We start from the raw sequence: 20,221 nt of genomic DNA on the forward strand, positions 1-20,221 counted from the left end.
AGGATCAATTTTAGAAAAAAAAAAAAAAAAAAAAAAATATATATATATATATATATATATATATATATATATATATATATATATATATATAATATTTTCTAAACAGAAGAGAGAAGAAAAAAGAGAACAAAGAGAACAACGTTCACTGCACACTGCCTAACTGATTCTAACTCCTAACAGAGGAAAGAAAGTTTTGACAGGGTTTGTGAAACACACAGAAACAGAATCGCTCTGAAAAAAGAGTTTCTGACGACACCTGGTGACGTATCCATTTATAGCCTGGCCACAGGTGCATCTAATGATTACTTCAACCGAGGCTATAAATTCCAGTCAATGTTCATTGACGTGTTACACACACTATTTCAGCTCGGTTCACAGTTAGAGTTGTTCCCCGTAGCGCTTAGCAGCGCAGCATCAAAGTGAAGCTTTTTGTAAAGGGAACACAGTGTGAATGTTAAATATTTTGAAGAAAATTGCAAATAGTTGAGTGTTTGTACTTCTAAACAGTGCACAAAATGTTCAAACTTGGACTTCCCAGAAGTCGCCTGTATCAATGTCTGATGTTTAAGTTTGAAATACAAAAGTGCAATCATTTTTGTTTGTTTTTTCTGGCCTATAAATTAATCCAAGTGCTTCTCTCTCTCTCTCTCTATATATATATATATATATATATATATATATATATATATATATATATATATATATATACTATATATATATATCATGTTAAGATTCTTTGTCATATTCCTGCTTAATGCAACATCTAGAGAAAATCATTTATGAACGTGTATTAGAGAAGAGATTCAAACTTGATGGTTTTAATAGTGTTTCATGTGTGAACGTCTCTTAAACTTGTCTGTTTCAGTTCCACGCTCCAGCTCTGCAGAAAGTGTGTTGAATCTTTAAATTGCTCCTGTGTCTCTTACATGTTTGCAAGCACAAATCTTTTGAGAAGACAGAATCATCTTGACTTGAGATTGTATGATATTTATTTTACTGTAAATGCTTCTTGGTCTCACAGAGTATATCACAGCAGTATTTAACACACAATCTGATAGAATTGACTGGCTGGGAAATAATATTTGCACTGCAGGACTTTGTTGAATTGATTGATGCTGCTTTTTGCTTGTAATATCAATCTTGACATTAAAAGAAATGCATTATATTGAACATTCCTGAATAAAATTTGGGATCATTTTAAGGAAATATCAATATGTCCATGTATTTCACTGTAATTGTATTTAATTTATCCATTCATCTCTAAAAAAAAAAAAAAAAAGAGAGAGAGAGCTTCATTTATATGAACTAACCCCTTACAGGTTTCACCTATTGTACTGAAATGATAAGTGTGATCCAAGTTATTTAAAGTGCATAGTCCCAACATTTGCAAAGGGTCAGATTTTCTTCTTTTTCTAATACATTATTCACAACAATCGTGACATATTTGGGCTTTTTAAACTTATCTAAGGCCATCTTTATTGGTCAAGATTGAGATCAGTGTAGGTTGTCAAATGTCTGTACACTTTTAAGTCAGGAGACCTCTGTGCTATATTTAGAACTGACCTTGGGTCAGCCCAGGCCTTTCTCATTGGTAAACTACTGTGCCACTTTAAGTAACTAGCAAGTGGTTTTGGACTACATCTGAGCCTGAACCATATTTAACCCTGAGGGAGACGGCACGTCAGCGGAGGACTGATCTCCCTGTGAAGCGTCTGTGGATATGATCATTTGAAGTGCACATTTCATTCTCTTTGAGGGACTTTCTTTTAAAGGGCTCGTGTGAATGAGCTGCATGGACCCTCTCTCACGGTTCCTGTCCCGCCATTGGAGATGTGCTCAATGAAAAGGTGGGTATCGCTCGGTGAATTATCCATACATACATACAGAAGTCTTTGTAAAATCTTTCTTTTTATTTGCTTTTATTTAATAATATTGGTTTTCTTTCAATCTAACAGATCTTAACACTAGGGTTTAATGAACAAACAAACATGAAATAACTTTTCAGGTGTGCACATCTGTGTAGAATAAACTTGAAAAACAAATTCTCAGTATTTTAAAAGTGATTATTAATGTAAGGATGTATAAAATATCCTTAGAGGCTTCAAATTGCCATGGGAGTCATAACCACTGATATTTTACAAACCAAAAAACGTGTCTCTCAGTATGAAAGATATTTACTGTTTTCTCTCACATACTGAACCTGAAAAAAGATGATTTACATTTGAATTCTGTATTGTCCCCACTGAACTTCCTCAACACAAATATGACAGAAACCTTGTAAATGAATAATGGGAATTAGTGTTTTTGTTGTTTTTATTGATGGATTGAAATATCAGACAAATGACTTTTTATTGCTCAACACTTGGTGGAAGCGATAGTGGAGGAAAAACAATTGCTCAAGTGTTGCGCACACATGGAAACTTCAATGGCATTTAAAGACTATCTCAGGATGAAGCACCGCATGCAGTTGATTGTGTAGACTACAGCGATGCACACTCTGTTCATTCTCTCAAAGTATACAAAATGAAAATATACAGTAACAGTTTGGTAACTCTATACAATAAGTTTGTATTTGTTGACCTTGGTATATGTATTAGGTATCATAAACTAACAATGAACATTATTGTTTTACCACATTTATTGATCAAATGTTAATTTATTAATTTACAATTGTTCATTGTAAGTTGGTGTTAGTTTTTATTGCATAAGCAAATGTTAACAATGTACAATGTTGAAACATACTAGTATATTTTGAAATGTACTGTAACAATATGGTAGAAGTGCTTTAAAAGTACTGTTCACTGTTAGTTCAAGTTAACTAATATTATGAATGTAGCTTTGTTGTACAGTGTTATCCAAGTTTTACAACATTATTTTGGTCACTAAATAATTTCTATACTAACATCACTATCAATTCATTGTTTTGATGACTTAATCATAATAATAAAGAATGTGTAAATTCTAAAAAGTAAATGAGAACTAAACATGAAGTAAAGGTGTTTACACAATTTTGTTTCAGATTTGCCCAATACATTGAACTTTACGCTTCCATGTATCAGTCCATAAAGATCACCTGCAGCATTGATTCTCAACCAGAGGGCCTCAAAATGACTTAAAATATTTAAAATAAGTAAATAAACTTCTAAAGTTCTAATAATAAAACTTGCTGTAATAAATCAAAAATGCTAAAAATCTCAAATAAAAATGTAGAACATGTAGACAGACATAATTTATCTTAATTCATCATCATTTTTTATATAATATCTTTGCTTATATTTTGTGGGGGCACGAATATTGTCGTAGACAATACCTTGCCTGAGCATGTACTGTATGTGTTTTCCAGAGCTAGTCCAGGAATCTGGAAACGATGGGTGACTGGAGTTTGTTGGGTAAGCTCTTGGAAAGCGCTCAGGAACATTCCACTGTGGTGGGCAAAGTGTGGCTGACGGTTCTCTTCATTTTCCGGATCCTCGTTCTGGGCACAGCGGCAGAAAAAGTGTGGAGCGACGAGCAGTCGGGCTTCAGCTGCGACACCAAACAGCCCGGCTGCCAAAATGTCTGCTATGACAAGACTTTCCCCATATCTCACATCCGCTTCTGGGTGTTACAGATCATCTTTGTGTCGACTCCAACGCTCATATACCTGGGCCATGTCCTGCATTTGGTGCGCATGGAGGAAAAACACAAAGAAAAAGAGAAGAAACTTGCCCAACCAGGAAACAAACAGACCCTCATTGAGGAGTCCAAGTCAAGGAAGTTTCCTATTCGAGATGAACAAGGCCATGTGCGCATCCAGGGAGATATTTTGCGCACATACATCTTTAACATAATCTTCAAAACCTTGTTTGAGGTAGCTTTCATTGTTGCACAATATTTTTTGTATGGATTTGATCTGAAACCGCTCTATACGTGTGACCGGCCACCTTGCCCCAACACTGTCAATTGCTACATCTCAAGACCGACCGAGAAAACCATCTTCATTATCTTCATGCTTGTGGTGGCCTGTGTGTCTCTCATTCTTAATCTGTTGGAAATCTATCACCTGGGCTTCACAAAGTGCCATCAGAGCCTGAGGTACAGAAATACAGCAATGTCTCCTGGAACTTCCTCTAAAGCACCTAGTGAACCCGTGCTTCCATTTATCCCCAATTGTAACTATTTTCATGGGCATCAGCAACATTACCAACCTCCCCCAGAATACAGTCTCTCCACAGCAAGTGTAAAAGACTCTTTCCTTCCGTATAACAACAAGAGAGCTTACAAGCAGAACAAGGATAACTTTGCAGTGGAAAGGAATGTCAAAGCAGAGAAATGTGACCTGACAGTAAACAAGGCCTTGGGTGTAGTCACTGGATCACTAGCAGATCACCAGCCAAAGCCAAACCCCACTGCAAAACACATCAACAAAACCAGAATAGATGATCTGAAAATCTGATACCCGAAACAAAACCTGAACTGGATTATCTGATATCAAGTGTATCAGAAGGACTTCATTTAATAATAATAATAAACATAATACAAACTCAGATTTTACTTTCCTTTTGAATATTTTTGCGGTCAGCAATCCCAAAGTCCTTCGCACTGCATTCATATTATGGAATGATGCAGATAACATAATTGGAAAGTTTGTAAAGGTTTTGTTACCTGAAGCCAAGCGCACATGCTTTGCACATTTAAAGACTCTTTAAATGTTCTTGTTTTCTGTTGTGTATACTAATCACAAACTTGATTAATTATAAGATCACTCAACTCCCAAATTTACAATCCAAATATTTGTTCTCACAAAACTTTAGCACATAGCAATACGAGAGTTGATTCCAACCAAAATGACAAAGACATTGTTTGGCTTCCAATTCCCAATGTTATGTGCCCTCATCTTGCACTTTTTCACTCTCTTGCAATTTCATTGCTCATTGCTGATCTCTCACTTGTCGGGACAGTATGCACACCTGCCAACTAGGGGTGGAAAAATTCATCTATGCATCGCCGTGCATCGATACCCAATGTGTCAGTCTCAAATGGATGGATGGATACTGCCGAGCATGCTAATATTGCTTTTGTATCTCCATAATATCTCCATAAAACTGTTTAACCATGAATCGAACTTATTCAGAGCTTATATACAGTATCTCACAAAAGTTATTACACCCCTCACATTTTTGTAAATATTTGATTATATCTTTTCATGTGACAACACTGAAGAAATGACACTTTGCTACAATGAAAAGTTGTCCATAAGACAAATGTCCATTTGGACATTTTCACTTAGGAGTGTACTCACTTTTGTTGCCAGCGGTTTAGACATTAATGGCTGTGTGTTGAGTTATTTTGAGGGGACAGCAAATTTTCAAATGTTATACAAGCTGTACACACATTACTTTACATTGTAGCAAAGTGTCATTTCTTCAGTGTTGTCACATGAAAAGATATAATCAAATATTTATAAAAATGTGAGGGGTGTACTCACTTTTGTGAGATACTGTAAATATGACTGGTGGGCAGACATAGGCTGTGAACGAAAACACTCATTCATTCATTCTCTTTATAGTGAATGCTACAGAATAGGGAGTGATTTCAGACTGTTCTGAGGGGAACTAACCAGTTGATTACAGTCACCTGTGATGAAAAGATCAAACAATTGTATCTTTCACAGTGTGTGCCACATACAGTCCTGCATGAAAATGCGATTTAATTCTTGTGAATGGGCTTGACGGGCACATGTGTCTCCTTTTAGCCACCTAATACCTCTTTCTCTATTCCAAAATGAAATGTGTAATTGCCTTTCCATGCTACTAATAGACAGTTTTTCATTCTATGACCCTGCCGAGCCTGCTCCATTAAAATCCTGGAATCGTACTGCTTTCAGATTTCACAATGCATCATGATACATCATAAGGGTTAGGTAAAGAACTGTTATCAAATCAAATCCTTGTCAGAGCGAATCATCACATCATCACACACACTGACTGCTCGGCCAGATTTCAATCAAGTGTAAGATTTTTTTGTTGCACCTGCGAGTTGTTGCAGTATGTTACACATGTACGCACACAAGAGCTTCAGCAATGGGGACACACTGGCTACAGTCCAGAGATTTTTTGAGGCAGACCAGTAGCAGACATTAAAACATCAACAAGCAATATGCTTCTGTCTTATAGTGTACTCTTGGTTCATTGAAAGATCTACATAAATTTTTTTACTTTTTGGGAATGTTTCTAATATTTTTGGAACAGATGTAGACTAAATCAATCATTTGAATATATGAACAACCAGAATGCTCTTTGAGATTTTGATTAGTAGATACAGTACATTAAAGAAGTTTAAAGAAGAAATTGTCATCAAAAATTAAAGTGGTGGTGGTGTAGTGGTCTAATGCACATATTAGACCACTACACCACCACCACTTAAATTTTTGATGACAATTTCTTCTGTAAACTGGTAATCAGAAGGTTGCTGGTCTGATCCCCACAGTCACCACCATTGTGTCCTTGAGCAAGGCACTTAATTCCAGGTTGCTCTGGGGGGATTGTCCCTGTAATAAGTGCACTGTAAGTCACTTTGGATAAAAGCGTCTGCCAAATGCATAAATGTAAATGCATAAATGGTCCAATTTTTTATTTACAGTTATATTATAAAAAAGAAGATTTTTTTTTTAAATGTTCCCGTATGATGTTAAATTCATAGCTGATCATATGTATTAACATTTCATTGAAATTTCTACTGTCAGTAAATGTTTCCATATAGTACACAGTACAGTTTGTGCAAATCTTCATGTGCTCTTTTGCAATAGGAGGAAAATGTGTTGGCTATGACTGTATATGGTAAAGAAATTATACTAGATACAAAATATCAAGTAATTAATTTCATCTCAGATGAAAGAGCCCAGTCTGAACAGTTAAATTTAGCCAATATCTCAACGTACACTGCATTCCAGCTTTCACCTCCTATGTTGAGTAGCACTTCAGAGATGTCCACTCTAGTGTTATTATTAGCTCACAGATGGCAGGAGACACACAGTCCCTGAGCAACAGGTCACAAGTTAATGGCTCAACATGAATATTTGCTACATTAATTGTGAACAATTCAACTGCAAAACCTTTAAAGGGAATTTGTAGTCACTGCATTGACTACATAAAATTGGATCTGTTGGCGTGTCTTGTATATGACTAGGTTATTATGACATTAATTTTAACTGGAGAGTTTTACCAGTGTGAACAGCTTGACTGACATGAATACATCAGCTTTAAAGATCCATTGTAATTACAGAGATGCGTTTTTATGTGTCACTTAATGGAACTTTACAGTCAGTATGAAAATCAACTAACTAATATTGACTAAACCAACTTTATATGATTAAGTATTGCATTAAATTAAATTTCTTTGGAATAAAAACTAAAAGAAAATGAATTGCACAGCAAATAACAGAAACTCTCTACTATAATCTTATAGTGACATTACACACACATGAGTTGACATGTAACTCTTTTGAGAAGTTGACCTGTTCTGTGGTGTGATGTTAAACGAATCGAGAGACTACATGAAAAATCATGATTACATTCAAATAAAATAAAAATTCCATGGACATGTTCAACTTGCCAGATGTTTAGCTAATTATTAAGGCATGTTTAGTCAAATCAAATATTATCAAATATTACGATGAGGTCAATGAATGGTAAAAACCAGAGATGTTCACAAGTCTTTCATCTGAAGTCTAAGTCATGTCTGTCTGCAGTCTTTAAGCTGGAATACGAGTCAAGTATGAAGTTTCTAATGGACATATCTGAGTAATGTCTAGATTCTTCCATCACGAGTTCGAGTCGAGTCTCAAGTCACCAAACTTCTTTCATGATGTTTTTATATATTTATATATATATACTGTATATTCTATTTTAAAAAACTATTTCCTAAAAAACACCACTTTTGTATACCCAGCATATCCACAAATGTACTCCCCTCAGTGGACGCGGATTGTAATGTGGAAGTCTTGAGTCTATTTGAGCACCATCTCTTTTATCAACATCCCTCTCCACAATCCCCCAAAAAAAGAAAATAAAAAAAAGCCACTTTCTCTTTACCATTTTTTTTTCTTCTTTTTTTCTAACAAGTACAGTAAAGAAAAGAACATAAAAGCTCCATCAAACACCAAACTCCATCAAAATACTCTCTGGTTAGACAGTGTAAACTTGGTCAAAAAGGTCAAAGAACTTAAATCAATTTAGACTATAATGTTTCCACCCACACTAAAGATCTCAATTGCAAAATACTGCACAGCTAACACAATACTTCTTTCTCAACAGTTGTACACACTTTACAAACATTTTTGTGAAATACGGCACAGGTTCATTCACCCCACTTGAATTAGCATTCAACAGCACTATTCCTACCCCTACATCACAAGCATCTACTGCCATCTTGAAAGGCACAGTAAAATCTATTTGGCAGTCTTTGGATACCTCAAATCTCATGCCTTTCCTCAGCAGGATAGTAGGAGTTTCGATGTCAGCAGACAAATGATGCACATTTTCGTTATGAACCACATTCCCAAAACCCATTTTAACAGCTTTTGAGTCGAGGGACTGGTGTGTCCAAGATGACCTGGTCCTAAGCCACACAGGATAGTACCGAGCCTCATCCGCACTATGTGACCTTACCCTGTGCAATCTCATATGTGGATAAGTTTATCACCAGCTGTCGTGGAAAGTCGCGTTGAATCTCTCTAAGTTGTAAGAAAACTCTCAGAGTCTTGAGTTCCAGATGCCAAAGTTGTAGTTTATTGAACACCAACAAACATGAGACCAGCCAGCTGTCTGTTCTGACTCTATCCTCCTAAGTTCTCAGTTATATACCTTTTGTTATCTTTTTGCCCATTATCTCTGACCAATAGATTTATTATCCTTGTCTCTTTCCTTCGCCACCAATATGTTTTATTTCCCTCACTAATTGAATATTGGTGGAAAATCCCCTATCTAACTATTTTAAAAAACATATATCATCTGCCCATCCCTTTAAAACCATACATTAGCTGGTACCCCCATACACCCCGGACACATGCAGTTCGTGGTACAGAATACATCAATCTTAGAAACATCTGTGTAATACAGCCTTGTCCTCATCATGCAGCTTTCACCTTTCACCTCCATTTCAGCAGACCCTTACAATGAGGCCTTGTCTGTTCCTCTATGAAAATACAAACTAGTTAAATATTTAACGCATCAAGGCGTTTAACACATCAAGGCACTACATTATGCCAGGAACAAGAGATCTCCTAAGCAATACATCAAGGATAGTGTCAGACTATTGCTGAAAACATCTTATCTTAAGGAATACATCAAGGATACATGTCAGAATACTACTGGTCAACAGAAACACTACTGGTTAACAGAAATACATGTTTTTGAAGGGATTTTAAAGGAATATAAAGAAAAACATTTGTTGTTCAAAAATACACTTGTTTTCAAAAATATCACTATACAGCCCAGCTTTCTCGAGCTGCTAAAAGAACTGCCCAATGTGTAATAAATGATCTACCTAAGAGGTGCTATAAACAATGACATCGTCAATGTAAGTGACTACATTCATTGGTACATTGATAAACTGATTCATCAACCTATGAAATGTGACTGGCACATTTCTTAAACCAAAGGGAACAGTAAGACATCAATAGGCATCAGGAGTAGTCACAAAAAGAGCAATCCCTTGGGCATGATCAGACAGAGGCACCTTGTCAGTATACTTTCATTATATACAATTTTGACACAAATTGAGCTTGGCCCATATGATCAATACAGTTCTCTGTCATGTTATAGGAAAAGCAACTATATTCAACACTTCGCTTTTGAATAGATTACTAAGTAAATGCAGAGACCCATCTGGATTGGCTACAAACACTACTGGGGAACTCCAGTCACTCTGATCTTCCTCTACCATCCCAATACTACACATGCAATCAAATTCCTCCTTTACCTTGGAAAGCTTACTGGGATTTAACCAATAGGGATGATGTTTTATGGTGGCAGCATCTCCTATTTCCACATCATGTCAGGCCAATGAGGTGTGGGATAAGCATTCAGCAGATTCACCACCACATCTGCACATTGCTCTGTTGACAAATGACTGAACTGCTCATCTCAGTCTGTTCTCTTACTAAAGTCTTCCAATTAAACTTAGCAATAACATGCACATAAATTACCTGTTCAAAAATATCTTCTCCTATTTCTACCTCCAACTCTACAGGTGAACTGCTCTGTGCTGTCTCCATAGCAGACAATTGGGCTCAGATGACTAAACAAGGAAGGAACTCTTCCAGATATTTCTGGGACAAAGCTTCAGTTACTGGACTGGCAATGGGGGTGAGACAAACATGAATACATGGTAAATCATTACCCAGAATCAACTAGATCCCACAGACAGGCCGAGATATTACAGCATCAAGTGTGGCATTACCATTTAGTAAGTTGGAAACGTCTAGGTTACTATTGTAATCTCCGTTCCCTGATGGAGGGAACGAGACGTTGTGTCGAGTGAAGCGACACTAGGGGACTTCTTTGGTTACCTCTGATAAATTGGCAGACAGAATTTGCATGTCCCTCCCCCGGACATATGGGTATAAAAGGAGGGAATCATGCTTCTGTCCATTTAGGTTTTGCACTGAGGAGCCGAGAATAAGGTTCGGCCATAGCAGTGGCTCGGTACAGCATCGTGGCCAAGAGGACACATCGTCTCATTCCCTCCATCAGGGAATGGAGGTTACAACAGTAACCTAGATGTTCCCCGTCTGTCACTCACTTCGACGTTGTAAGGCGGGGTGCCAATGTGTTTGCATTCAAAGGCAAATAGCAAATGCTTCCTGAGGCACCACACCCCACTGAGCGAAGACTGAAAAATCACACCTCATTGTCGCCCTTCCACATCTGTCCCATTCTCTCCCCTCTCCCCTCTCCTCCTCCTCATCCATTCCCTTTAAGCCCAGAATCACCCCAAACTCACCTAAGATCTGTATGCACCATATCTGATGTATACAAATAATGTAACTTTTGTAACATGTTTGGTATCATTTAAAATGTCTCGAGTGCGTCTGGTATAGTGTTTTGTCCCCAGCTTTATAAAACTTAATGACAACAAAGTTATAAGGTCTATGCCAAATACTGAATAATTCTGGAGGCCTATCCCCTCCTTGAAGGTTTAACACCAGGAAGCCAAGAACCCTTTCACCCCCAAATTCTCATTGAACAAAGGATAATACCATTTGGTACACAATGTGTATTCTGTCTGGATATTTAAGGAAGGCTGGCCCAGAGCTCAAGGTTCTCTGTAGTCAGATGATCCCACACCTCAATGTGTGTAACTGTAATAATAGGAATCTGCATTCAGATTTCCCATGCTTTGCAATTACATGTACTTTTCTCAACTGCCAGGTATGTTCTTTGACTTGTTTCTTTAACTTGTGTTTTAAATCCTACCTGGCAAATAAATTGTTACTTTTTGATTTATTCTGTATTCCTCTGAAATCATTTATATCAATACTGGGTCTTTAAAATAGGAGAAACCGCTCTGGAGGAACCGAGCAGGAGAATCCCATTTTAAGAATCATTTCTATCATAACTGAAGCTTTAATGTAGGAGGAAGCCACTTAAAGACTATCAGTATGAATCTCATTAGAAACTGATCAAAAGGTAAATGAATAGAAGAGGATTCAGAGTAATCAATAACTTAAATGATTAAAATAAAAGAATAATCAGAAAGAATTTAGAACTTTAATCTAAATCAGAGGTCAACTTAAAATTGGAGTCAGATTAATATAAAATTGGAGTCAGTGCTCAGAAAAGACAGAACAACGCAGAGACCTTCAAGGGGCAAATCTATGTATTTTTAGCAGTTTTGCCTGCCTTTTTACAAGTGGTGACCTGCCTCCGTGATCTCCAACGAGCGAGTGACGTCTTTTCAGCGCAACAACCTGTTTGGGACAGAGGATGAGTTTTGAGCTTCTTCTACTTCTCTGTCTACATCAGCTCTGGTAAGTCTATTCTTTTTGCCTATTAGAAGTTTTGAGGAAAGCACAGACACATCCCATATAGACACATTTATAGAGCGGGTCGGAATACCCACTGTTAGACCGGAGACCGGAAAAATCCGGTGGGGCTAAAGATATTAGTCAAAAACATGGATCAGGGACATGATAGAGGCAGAGCAGATGAAGAGGTAATGGAAGCTCTGGCCATAAAATTCAAAGATCTCCTTTTTCGTTCTACGAGGAAGGACTAAATTTAAAATGGAGTAATGATGAAATCTTATCATGGTACTCTACGGAGGGTCGGAGACTAGAATCTAAATCTAAATACCGAAAAACCCCCGTCGCTATTGTTTACTTGCTTCGCCGTAATGACATCGACACCATGGCGAAAAAGGAGCAAATTATAGTAAACATTAAAGACATAGAGAAATCGCGTTCGGAAGAATTAAAAAAGTTGAGGGCTCAAGTCGACACATTTGTGTATAAAAAGCAAAGTTGGGCAAGATGGGTAGATGCGTTGGAAGCACAGATCAATGATCTCCAACAAAAACTTCGATCAGGTCGAAATTATGCATCCGCCTTAGAAGAGTGTTGTGATAACGCAGGCTTCCCAATATCAGCTATAAAAGAAGCAGCCATAAATTCACCTTTTAATGCGGAAAGAAAACAGGATAGTGACGACGATGATGCGGTAACATTAGCTTACGCAAAACACACAAGAGAGGCTCGTAACCGAGCCCATGGGGATAGTTCCTCTCAGTGGACAAAAGAACGCAGCCCGGTTATGACGCGGAAAAAAGCTAGCGATGTTCGAAAAAATCTGTTCAAGTCGCAGTCCTTAAGACAATAACAAATGCGGAAGATGACATCACAACTATCAGTCGTCCTTTAGCGTGTGAGGAATGCAGCTCACACAAAGAAATAATTGGCATGATGCCAAGAAGAGGTCCATTCCAGCCTTACTGGGACACCTTAATGTTACAGGCCAATGTTTACAATCTAGAGATCAGAGACGTATGGCAAATTGCTCTCTTAACTATTCGAACGAACTCAGACCAAAACTGAATGAGGAAATGAAGTCGGGACGCATTATAAATAGACGCGATCGTGAAACCAACACAGAAGTGTACGAAAGACTAAAACAAACACTGCTAGATCTGAGAGGACCCAGCCATGCAGAATGGAGCAAAATTGTTAACATTAAACAATCAAATAAAGAACCATTCGAAAGTTATGCAGAGCGTTTGTGGGAATCGTACAAAGAATACTCCGACCTAGAAACCGCGAGATAGGGATCATGAAGTTTTACTTCAGTTCCTAAAAAATAATGCAGGGCCCGCTGTTCAACAAGCTCTTTTGAGTGGTGCCGACCCAGCTGAAAACACGTACAGGGCAGTGGTAGACTGGGCATCTAAAATCGAAAATAGACACAATCAGTCTAAATCGCATCATGTTGCAGCAACCCAGTGGGTGACAGAGGGCAAGGGTGCTGAAAAAATGAAAACATTTAATTACACCCAACATCGATGCGATTATTGCAGAAGAAAAGGTCATAACATACGGGACTGTTATCAGTTAAAAGCTGAGTGCGAAAGAAAGGGAGCACCCTCCAAAACCGACACTGAAATTCTCAAACGTTTAGATACCTTGAGTACATAAAACAACACAAGTGCTCCCCGACAAATGGAGGAACAACAACAGGGACAAAAACAACAAAACACCGAATTCCAAGCTGAACTCGAATTATTACTGTCGAAATATAACATACAATAGGGATGCGTGGCCTCCAATGAAATAGGGAGTATTATCAACAGCGGCAACCGTATCAAATTAAGGGCTAACATTGGAGGCGGTTAGCCAACATACTTATCGATACCGGCACTGCATGCTCCTACACAAACATTCCTTTACCTCTAACAAATGAAAACATACAAATTAGAGGCATAGGCGACACACTAATGATCGCGACCAAAAAACAACCAGTTCAACTCGACTTAGGCATGATAATGGTAGAAGAGCCTTTTGGTATTTACCAGACAGCAGTGAGGGAACCGTGTTGGGAATGGACATCATGAAAAAACATGGCTTTTTTGTTCGCTGCCTTGAAAAACAAATCGAACTGCTGAACAAATAAAGCCATGAAAACATTTTTTCACGAGACAAGGACAGCATTATGTCCATTTCCAGAACGGACCCCATGCAACTGTTAATGGATAAATATAGCAATGTTTGGGCCAATCACGAACACGCCCGTGGCCTCATTGATTTTGAAGTATGCATTGAGGGGAGCCACCTCCCCACAAGAGCAATACCACATTAAGCCAGAGGCGGAGGCTGCTGTTCGTGAGAGAGTCCAACAGCTTGAAAAAAGAGGTGTAGTTCGACAGTGCAGTTCATCTGCCAACTCTCCGGTCTTCCAGTACCAAAATCAAACGGAAAATGGCAACTTTGTATAGACTATCAGCGTCTGAATCAAGTCCTGCCTAAAGCGACTGCAATAGTGGCAAATCCTTCTACCCTATTATCACAAATTTCAACAAAAGCCTCTTGGTTTACAATCTTAGACATCAAGAATGGCTTCTGGTCTATCAAGGTTAAGCGTGACGACCAGTGGAAATTAGCCTTTACTGTAAATCAAACTTGGTATACTTGGGAAAGGATGCCAAAAGGCCCTCACAACAGCCCTGCAATCTTCCACACAACTGTGGAAGATACACTCGACCCCTACTGGGTGCAGACAGAGTAGCTGACTATGTGGGTGACAACATCATTGCCACACACATAAACAGGAACCCCAACGAACGCGAGCAAATAAACAACATTGCTGATAAATTAGCCAAAATCACAGCCACGAAAGGAGATGAGTGGCAACCAGACATACTACCTGCCCCTGCTGTGAGTGCGGCCCAAATCACCCCCATCGACCTGAAACAATATCAGAAAGATTTGTGGTCAGCTTGGGGGGAGATTGCACCGCACTTACAGCAGGATCAGTTAGTCACTGTCGCAGAAGACATAATACTCAGAGATGGGAAATATGTGGTTCCAAAAGTTCTTAAAAAACCCATAATCAAACTGTACCATGAATATGCCCATATATCTGCTGTTAAAACACAGCAATTGATACAAACACCATTTTGGTGGTCAGGAATGACTTCTGATGTCGACAGGTGGTGTAGTACATGCATAGTTTGTGAAACAGTGAATCAGGGTAAACCCGGAAGCCCTAATCTCACGAGGTCAGACCCATCCAAGGGACCCTGGGAATCCTTACATTTGGATTTCATTGGTACACTCCCCAGTGCCAAAGGGGATATCGTTATTGCCTGGTGATCATTGATATATTCTCTAAGTGTTTGGAAGCAATTATCACCCGCAATAACACTGCAAACACTGTGGCACGGGTGATGGCCAACCAAATCATTCCACTTGGGGTTACGCCCATCTAAATCGAGTCTGATCAAGGAACCCATTTCACTGGGCAAGTAATGAAAAATGTGTGTGCAAAATTCTAACCCTTACAAACCTGACAGACCACAGAGATCATAGATGATCAAACATGTGAATAGCATCCTTAAAAAATGCTAAGCAGAAAACACATCACCAAAAAGATGAACTGCAGCTTAAGGTGCTACACACTTCAAAACTACACTAAAATATCACCAAAGATGCTCAGTCTAATTTGATCTCTGAAATTAAATTTGCATTAGACATTACAATGGTATATGTTTTTGTAAAGCAAAATGCTTATTTCCCCTGATGACACAGACCATGCAGTATGAGACTAAAAGCTGTCCATAACAGTTTGGCTTTGACCATCAGAGGAAAATAAAGAAAGTACCACATGTCTAAATGCAAATTAATTAAAGGTTCAACATTAACTGTTTTCTCTGTCTATTTCAGGTTACAATATCGTGAGGGACAGATGCAAAAAGGTTTCTGATCCCCCTGCTTCAAGACAGGACAACAATTTGGCCATGATGGAGATGGGTGTGGAAATACTCAAAGAGGCCTTTCACACCTCACAGCACTACACAAACAAAAATAGCTATATGGCCTCTCGGTTTAGCCCCGGAACCACAATTTTGCAACACCAAATTGTCCTAGAACAGATTCCACCCATCTCCTAAACATAGAACACACACTTTTATCACTACACATCATGGAAAAAAATAATGGCCGAGATTCTGAAAGTACTAATCCACTGAAGATCTGGCCTGCCTCTCACATACACATAGCTCTCACATATAGGACATTACAAACCTGTTTCCATAAAACAGGCACTATTTACAACTTCCCAACAACTTATTTGAAATACTGTAATATGCATGGGACATTTGCATGGCTACAGTCACACATCGATGATTTAATTACAAATTGCAAACAAACTTGCCACCCAAATTTCTACATTTCTGCCTGCATCAAATTAAATAAAAAATTGTGCAGACACTTCAATCAATCCACAACCCACTTTGAATATAGACATGTATCATCGATTCTGACTTAGCCAGCAAATCAATCACATTGGATAATTTTGAATTAGCACTGTGATTATTATATATATCTATACCTGTGATTCTACACTCATAGAATAATTATTATTACTATATGCAAAATGACGCATACCACTGGAGAAGATACTAGTTATACTGACTCTGTGGTATGTTTCCTGTAATTTATTCAGACCAAATATCCATGGCAATAATGAATATTGGTGATGAATGTACTGGTTGCCTTGGGTTTTTTGTCACCTTTCCTTTAATCCGTCCAGACCAAGTATTTCCAAATTCCACTACTGTACACTCTATTGGTGGAATAGTGAATGATCAGATCATCAAATGGGATCACATTACTGGGTATATGACCTTGAAGGGTACTGAGAAACAATATACCAGTCGCACTTGCTGTCATGAAACTCACCATTATGTTGTTTGTACATGTAACACCTTATAACCTTTTCTCCTAAAGACACTAAATTCATAAATGTACAGTCTTTATATGGTCATTTAAGATGCTGTTCAGGTGCTTATGCATTACCAGTGAGAACTCCTTCACCTAATTGAGGTTGGCCCAGAAGACCACCACTGGAGGTGGCAGAGTTCTTCTAAGAGTCAGATCATCATCAAAGGGAAGGTACCACCAGAAGCTCCATGATGGAATGACATGTCCACTGAACAAGCCAAAAAAAGCCTTGATGGATTGGATGAACTGAACACATGTGCTAACCTCAACCAGACACACAGGGACAAACCCAATTATCCACCTGCTACATGTATCTGGTGGGACTAGGTGTTCTGCAGATGCATACAAAGCGACAAAATGGACTTGGCACCTTGAACGCCTAATAGTGACCACGCAGAAACTATTGAGTTTCCCACTTGGCCAGAGAGCGGACTGTAAGGCGGGTGCCAATGTGTTTGCATTCAAAGGCAAATAGCAAATGCTTCCTGAGGCACCACACCCCACTGTGCGAAGACTGAAAAATCACACCTCATTGTCGCCCTTCCACATCTGTCCCATTCTCTCCCTCTCCTCCTCCTCATCCATTCCCTTTAAGCCCAGAATCACCCCAAACTCACCTAAGATCTGTATGCACCATATCTGATGTATACAAATAATGTAACTTTTGTAACATGTTTGGTATCATTTAAAATGTCTCGGTGCGTCTGGTATAGTGTTTTGTCCCCAGCTTTATAAAACTTAATGACAACAAAGTTATAAGGTCTATGCCAAATACTGAATAATTCTGGAGGCCTATCCCCTCCTTGAAGGTTTAACACCAGGAAGCCAAGAACCCTTTCACCCCCAAATTCTCATTGAACAAAGGATAATACCATTTGGTACACAATGTGTATTCTGTCTGGATATTTAAGGAAGGCTGGCCCAGAGCTCAAGGTTCTCTGTAGTCAGATGATCCCACACCTCAATGTGTGTAACTGTAATAATAGGAATCTGCATTCAGATTTCCCATGCTTTGCAATTACATGTACTTTTCTCAACTGCCAGGTATGTTCTTTGACTTGTTTCTTTAACTTGTGTTTTAAATCCTACCTGGCAAATAAATTGTTACTTTTTGATTTATTCTGTATTCCTCTGAAATCATTTATATCAATACTGGGTCTTTAAAATAGGAGAAACCGCTCTGGAGGAACCGAGCAGGAGAATCCCATTTTAAGAATCATTTCTATCATAACTGAAGCTTTAATGTAGGAGGAAGCCACTTAAAGACTATCAGTTTGAATCTCATTAGAAACTGATCAAAAGGTAAATGAATAGAAGAGGATTCAGAGTAATCAATAACTTAAATGATTAAAATAAAAGAATAATCAGAAAGAATTTAGAACTTTAATCTAAATCAGAGGTCAACTTAAAATTGGAGTCAGATTAATATAAAATTGGAGTCAGATTAATATAAAATTGGAGTCAGATAAAATTAATAACGGGATGAATTTGTAAAGTGCAAATTATTAACAATAATTGCTTTACTTCAGTGCTCAGAAAAGACAGAACAATGCAGAGACCTTCAAGGGGCAAATCTATGTATTTTTAGCAGTAGTGCCTGCCTTTTTACAACGTTGTGTCGAGTGAAGTGACACTAGGGGTCCCTATTCAATCACGCCGTGCGCTGAACCGTGTACCGAGTTTCTGTTATCTGCTGAAGCAGGTGCAGGCAGGCAGTTGCGTGCCAAAGCGACAGGCTGCGTCAGACTGCACGTACCCTTCCCCAATGCCCCATAAACTATTTATCAAACTTTTTTCCAACTCCTATTCTATCAGGGGGAAAGGACCCCATGGATACCACCATCTGCCCAGGCTGGGGGGAGGTAAAGAGTGGCGAAATACGCCACATGTGGGAATGGCGCGGTGGTAGATCCTGTCTGCTGCGAGGAAGGAGTTGCAACAAACACGGCGACCGGGTGGCAGCAGGGACTGCCCAAGGGGGACTGCCCAAGGGTCCGCCCATTGGGGGACCGTACTGTGGAAAATACACACAGGGGGATTAATCGACAAGGGCCCATCCTGTGGAGCACCTATTCCAGTACAGAGTAATTTTAGTACCCTAAGTGGGTCTGGTCGGAGAATTCCGCCGCTGAATTCATGGACCAGAGGGCTAGGCAGGAAGAAATTCCAGAGAGGGAAAATCTAGTGGACTCTCCTGGGGAAAAGAGTGCAAGTGATCACCTCTGTGGAGGGGAAAGGCGCTATGTGAGAGTGGAACACTTGGTCAGATGTTCCACATTCCCGAGTTCTACGTACTCGGACCTGAGAGAATACGGGATGAGACCGACTCAACCCTGAGATTGTAAAGGTATTGGGTGTTGCCCAGCTTGCTGCTCTGCATATGTCTGCTGGGTAGGTGCCGTTGGCCAGTGCCCACAAGAATGCCAAACTTCTTGTCAAGTGTGCTCGAACCCGCAAGGGGGCGGACATGGCCTGGGTGTGATAGGCCAATGTGATGACATCAACGACCCAGTGGGAAAGCCTCTGTTTGGAGACAGCATTCCCTTTCTGCTGTTCACCAAAGTAGACAAAGAGCTGCTCAGAACATCTAAAGATCTGTGTGTGGTCCACATAGGTACGCAAAGCACGCACCGGACACAGCAAAGACAAGGCTGGGTCTGCCTCCTCCCGGGGCAGCGCTTGCAGCTTCACTACCTGGTCCCTTAAGGGAGTCATTGGAACCTTTGGCACATAGCCCGGTCGTGGTTTTAGGATTACATGGGTGTCTGCCGGACCGAGCTCCAGGCAGGCATCACTGACAGAGAATGCTTGCAGGACCCCAACCCTCTTGATGGAAGCGAGCGTGATCAGGAGGTCCGTCTTCAAGGAGCTTGACAGATTCTAGCGGTTCGAAGGGGGGTTTCTGAAGGCCTGAAAGGACCATGGAGATATCCCATGAGGGGAACACGCATGGTCTGGGAGGGTTCAGCCTCCGGGCAACTCTTAGGAACCTGATAATCAGATTGTGCTTCTCTAGGGACTTACCGTCCACTGCGTCGTGGTGAGCCGATATGGCGGCTACATAAACCTTCAAGGTGGAGGGGGACAGCCTCCCCTCCAGTCTCTCTTGCAGAAATGAGAGCACTGACTCAACTGCGCATCTCTGCGGCTCTTCAGATCAGGAAGAACACCAAATTGCGAACAAGTGCCACTTTAGGGCGTAAAGTTGCCTGGTAGAGGGAGCTCTGGCTTGGTTGATTGTGTCTATGACAG

At 39.5% G+C, this 20,221-nt stretch overlaps 1 protein-coding gene across 1 annotated transcript; it reads left to right on the top strand.

Annotated features, from left to right (window-relative positions):
- Window positions 1–1,674: 1,674 nt before the first annotated feature.
- On the top strand, window positions 1,675–6,329 carry LOC127617074 (gap junction alpha-3 protein-like). The gene is made up of 2 exons (XM_052088952.1): window positions 1,675–1,847; window positions 3,344–6,329. The coding sequence occupies exon 2, from the start codon at window positions 3,368–3,370 to the stop codon at window positions 4,433–4,435; it is 1,068 nt and encodes a 355-aa protein (XP_051944912.1). The 5' UTR covers window positions 1,675–1,847; window positions 3,344–3,367; the 3' UTR covers window positions 4,436–6,329.
- The last annotated feature ends 13,892 nt before the right edge of the window (window positions 6,330–20,221 follow it).

The sequence above is a fragment of the Xyrauchen texanus genome, chromosome 23, assembly GCF_025860055.1.
Source record: "Xyrauchen texanus isolate HMW12.3.18 chromosome 23, RBS_HiC_50CHRs, whole genome shotgun sequence".
Classification (NCBI taxonomy): domain Eukaryota; kingdom Metazoa; phylum Chordata; class Actinopteri; order Cypriniformes; family Catostomidae; genus Xyrauchen; species Xyrauchen texanus.

What these genes read in the sequence shown, in the direction of transcription:
- LOC127617074 (XM_052088952.1), top strand. Translation starts at nt 3,368, where the DNA reads ATGGGTGACTGGAGTTTGTTGGGTAAGCTCTTGGAAAGCGCTCAGGAA.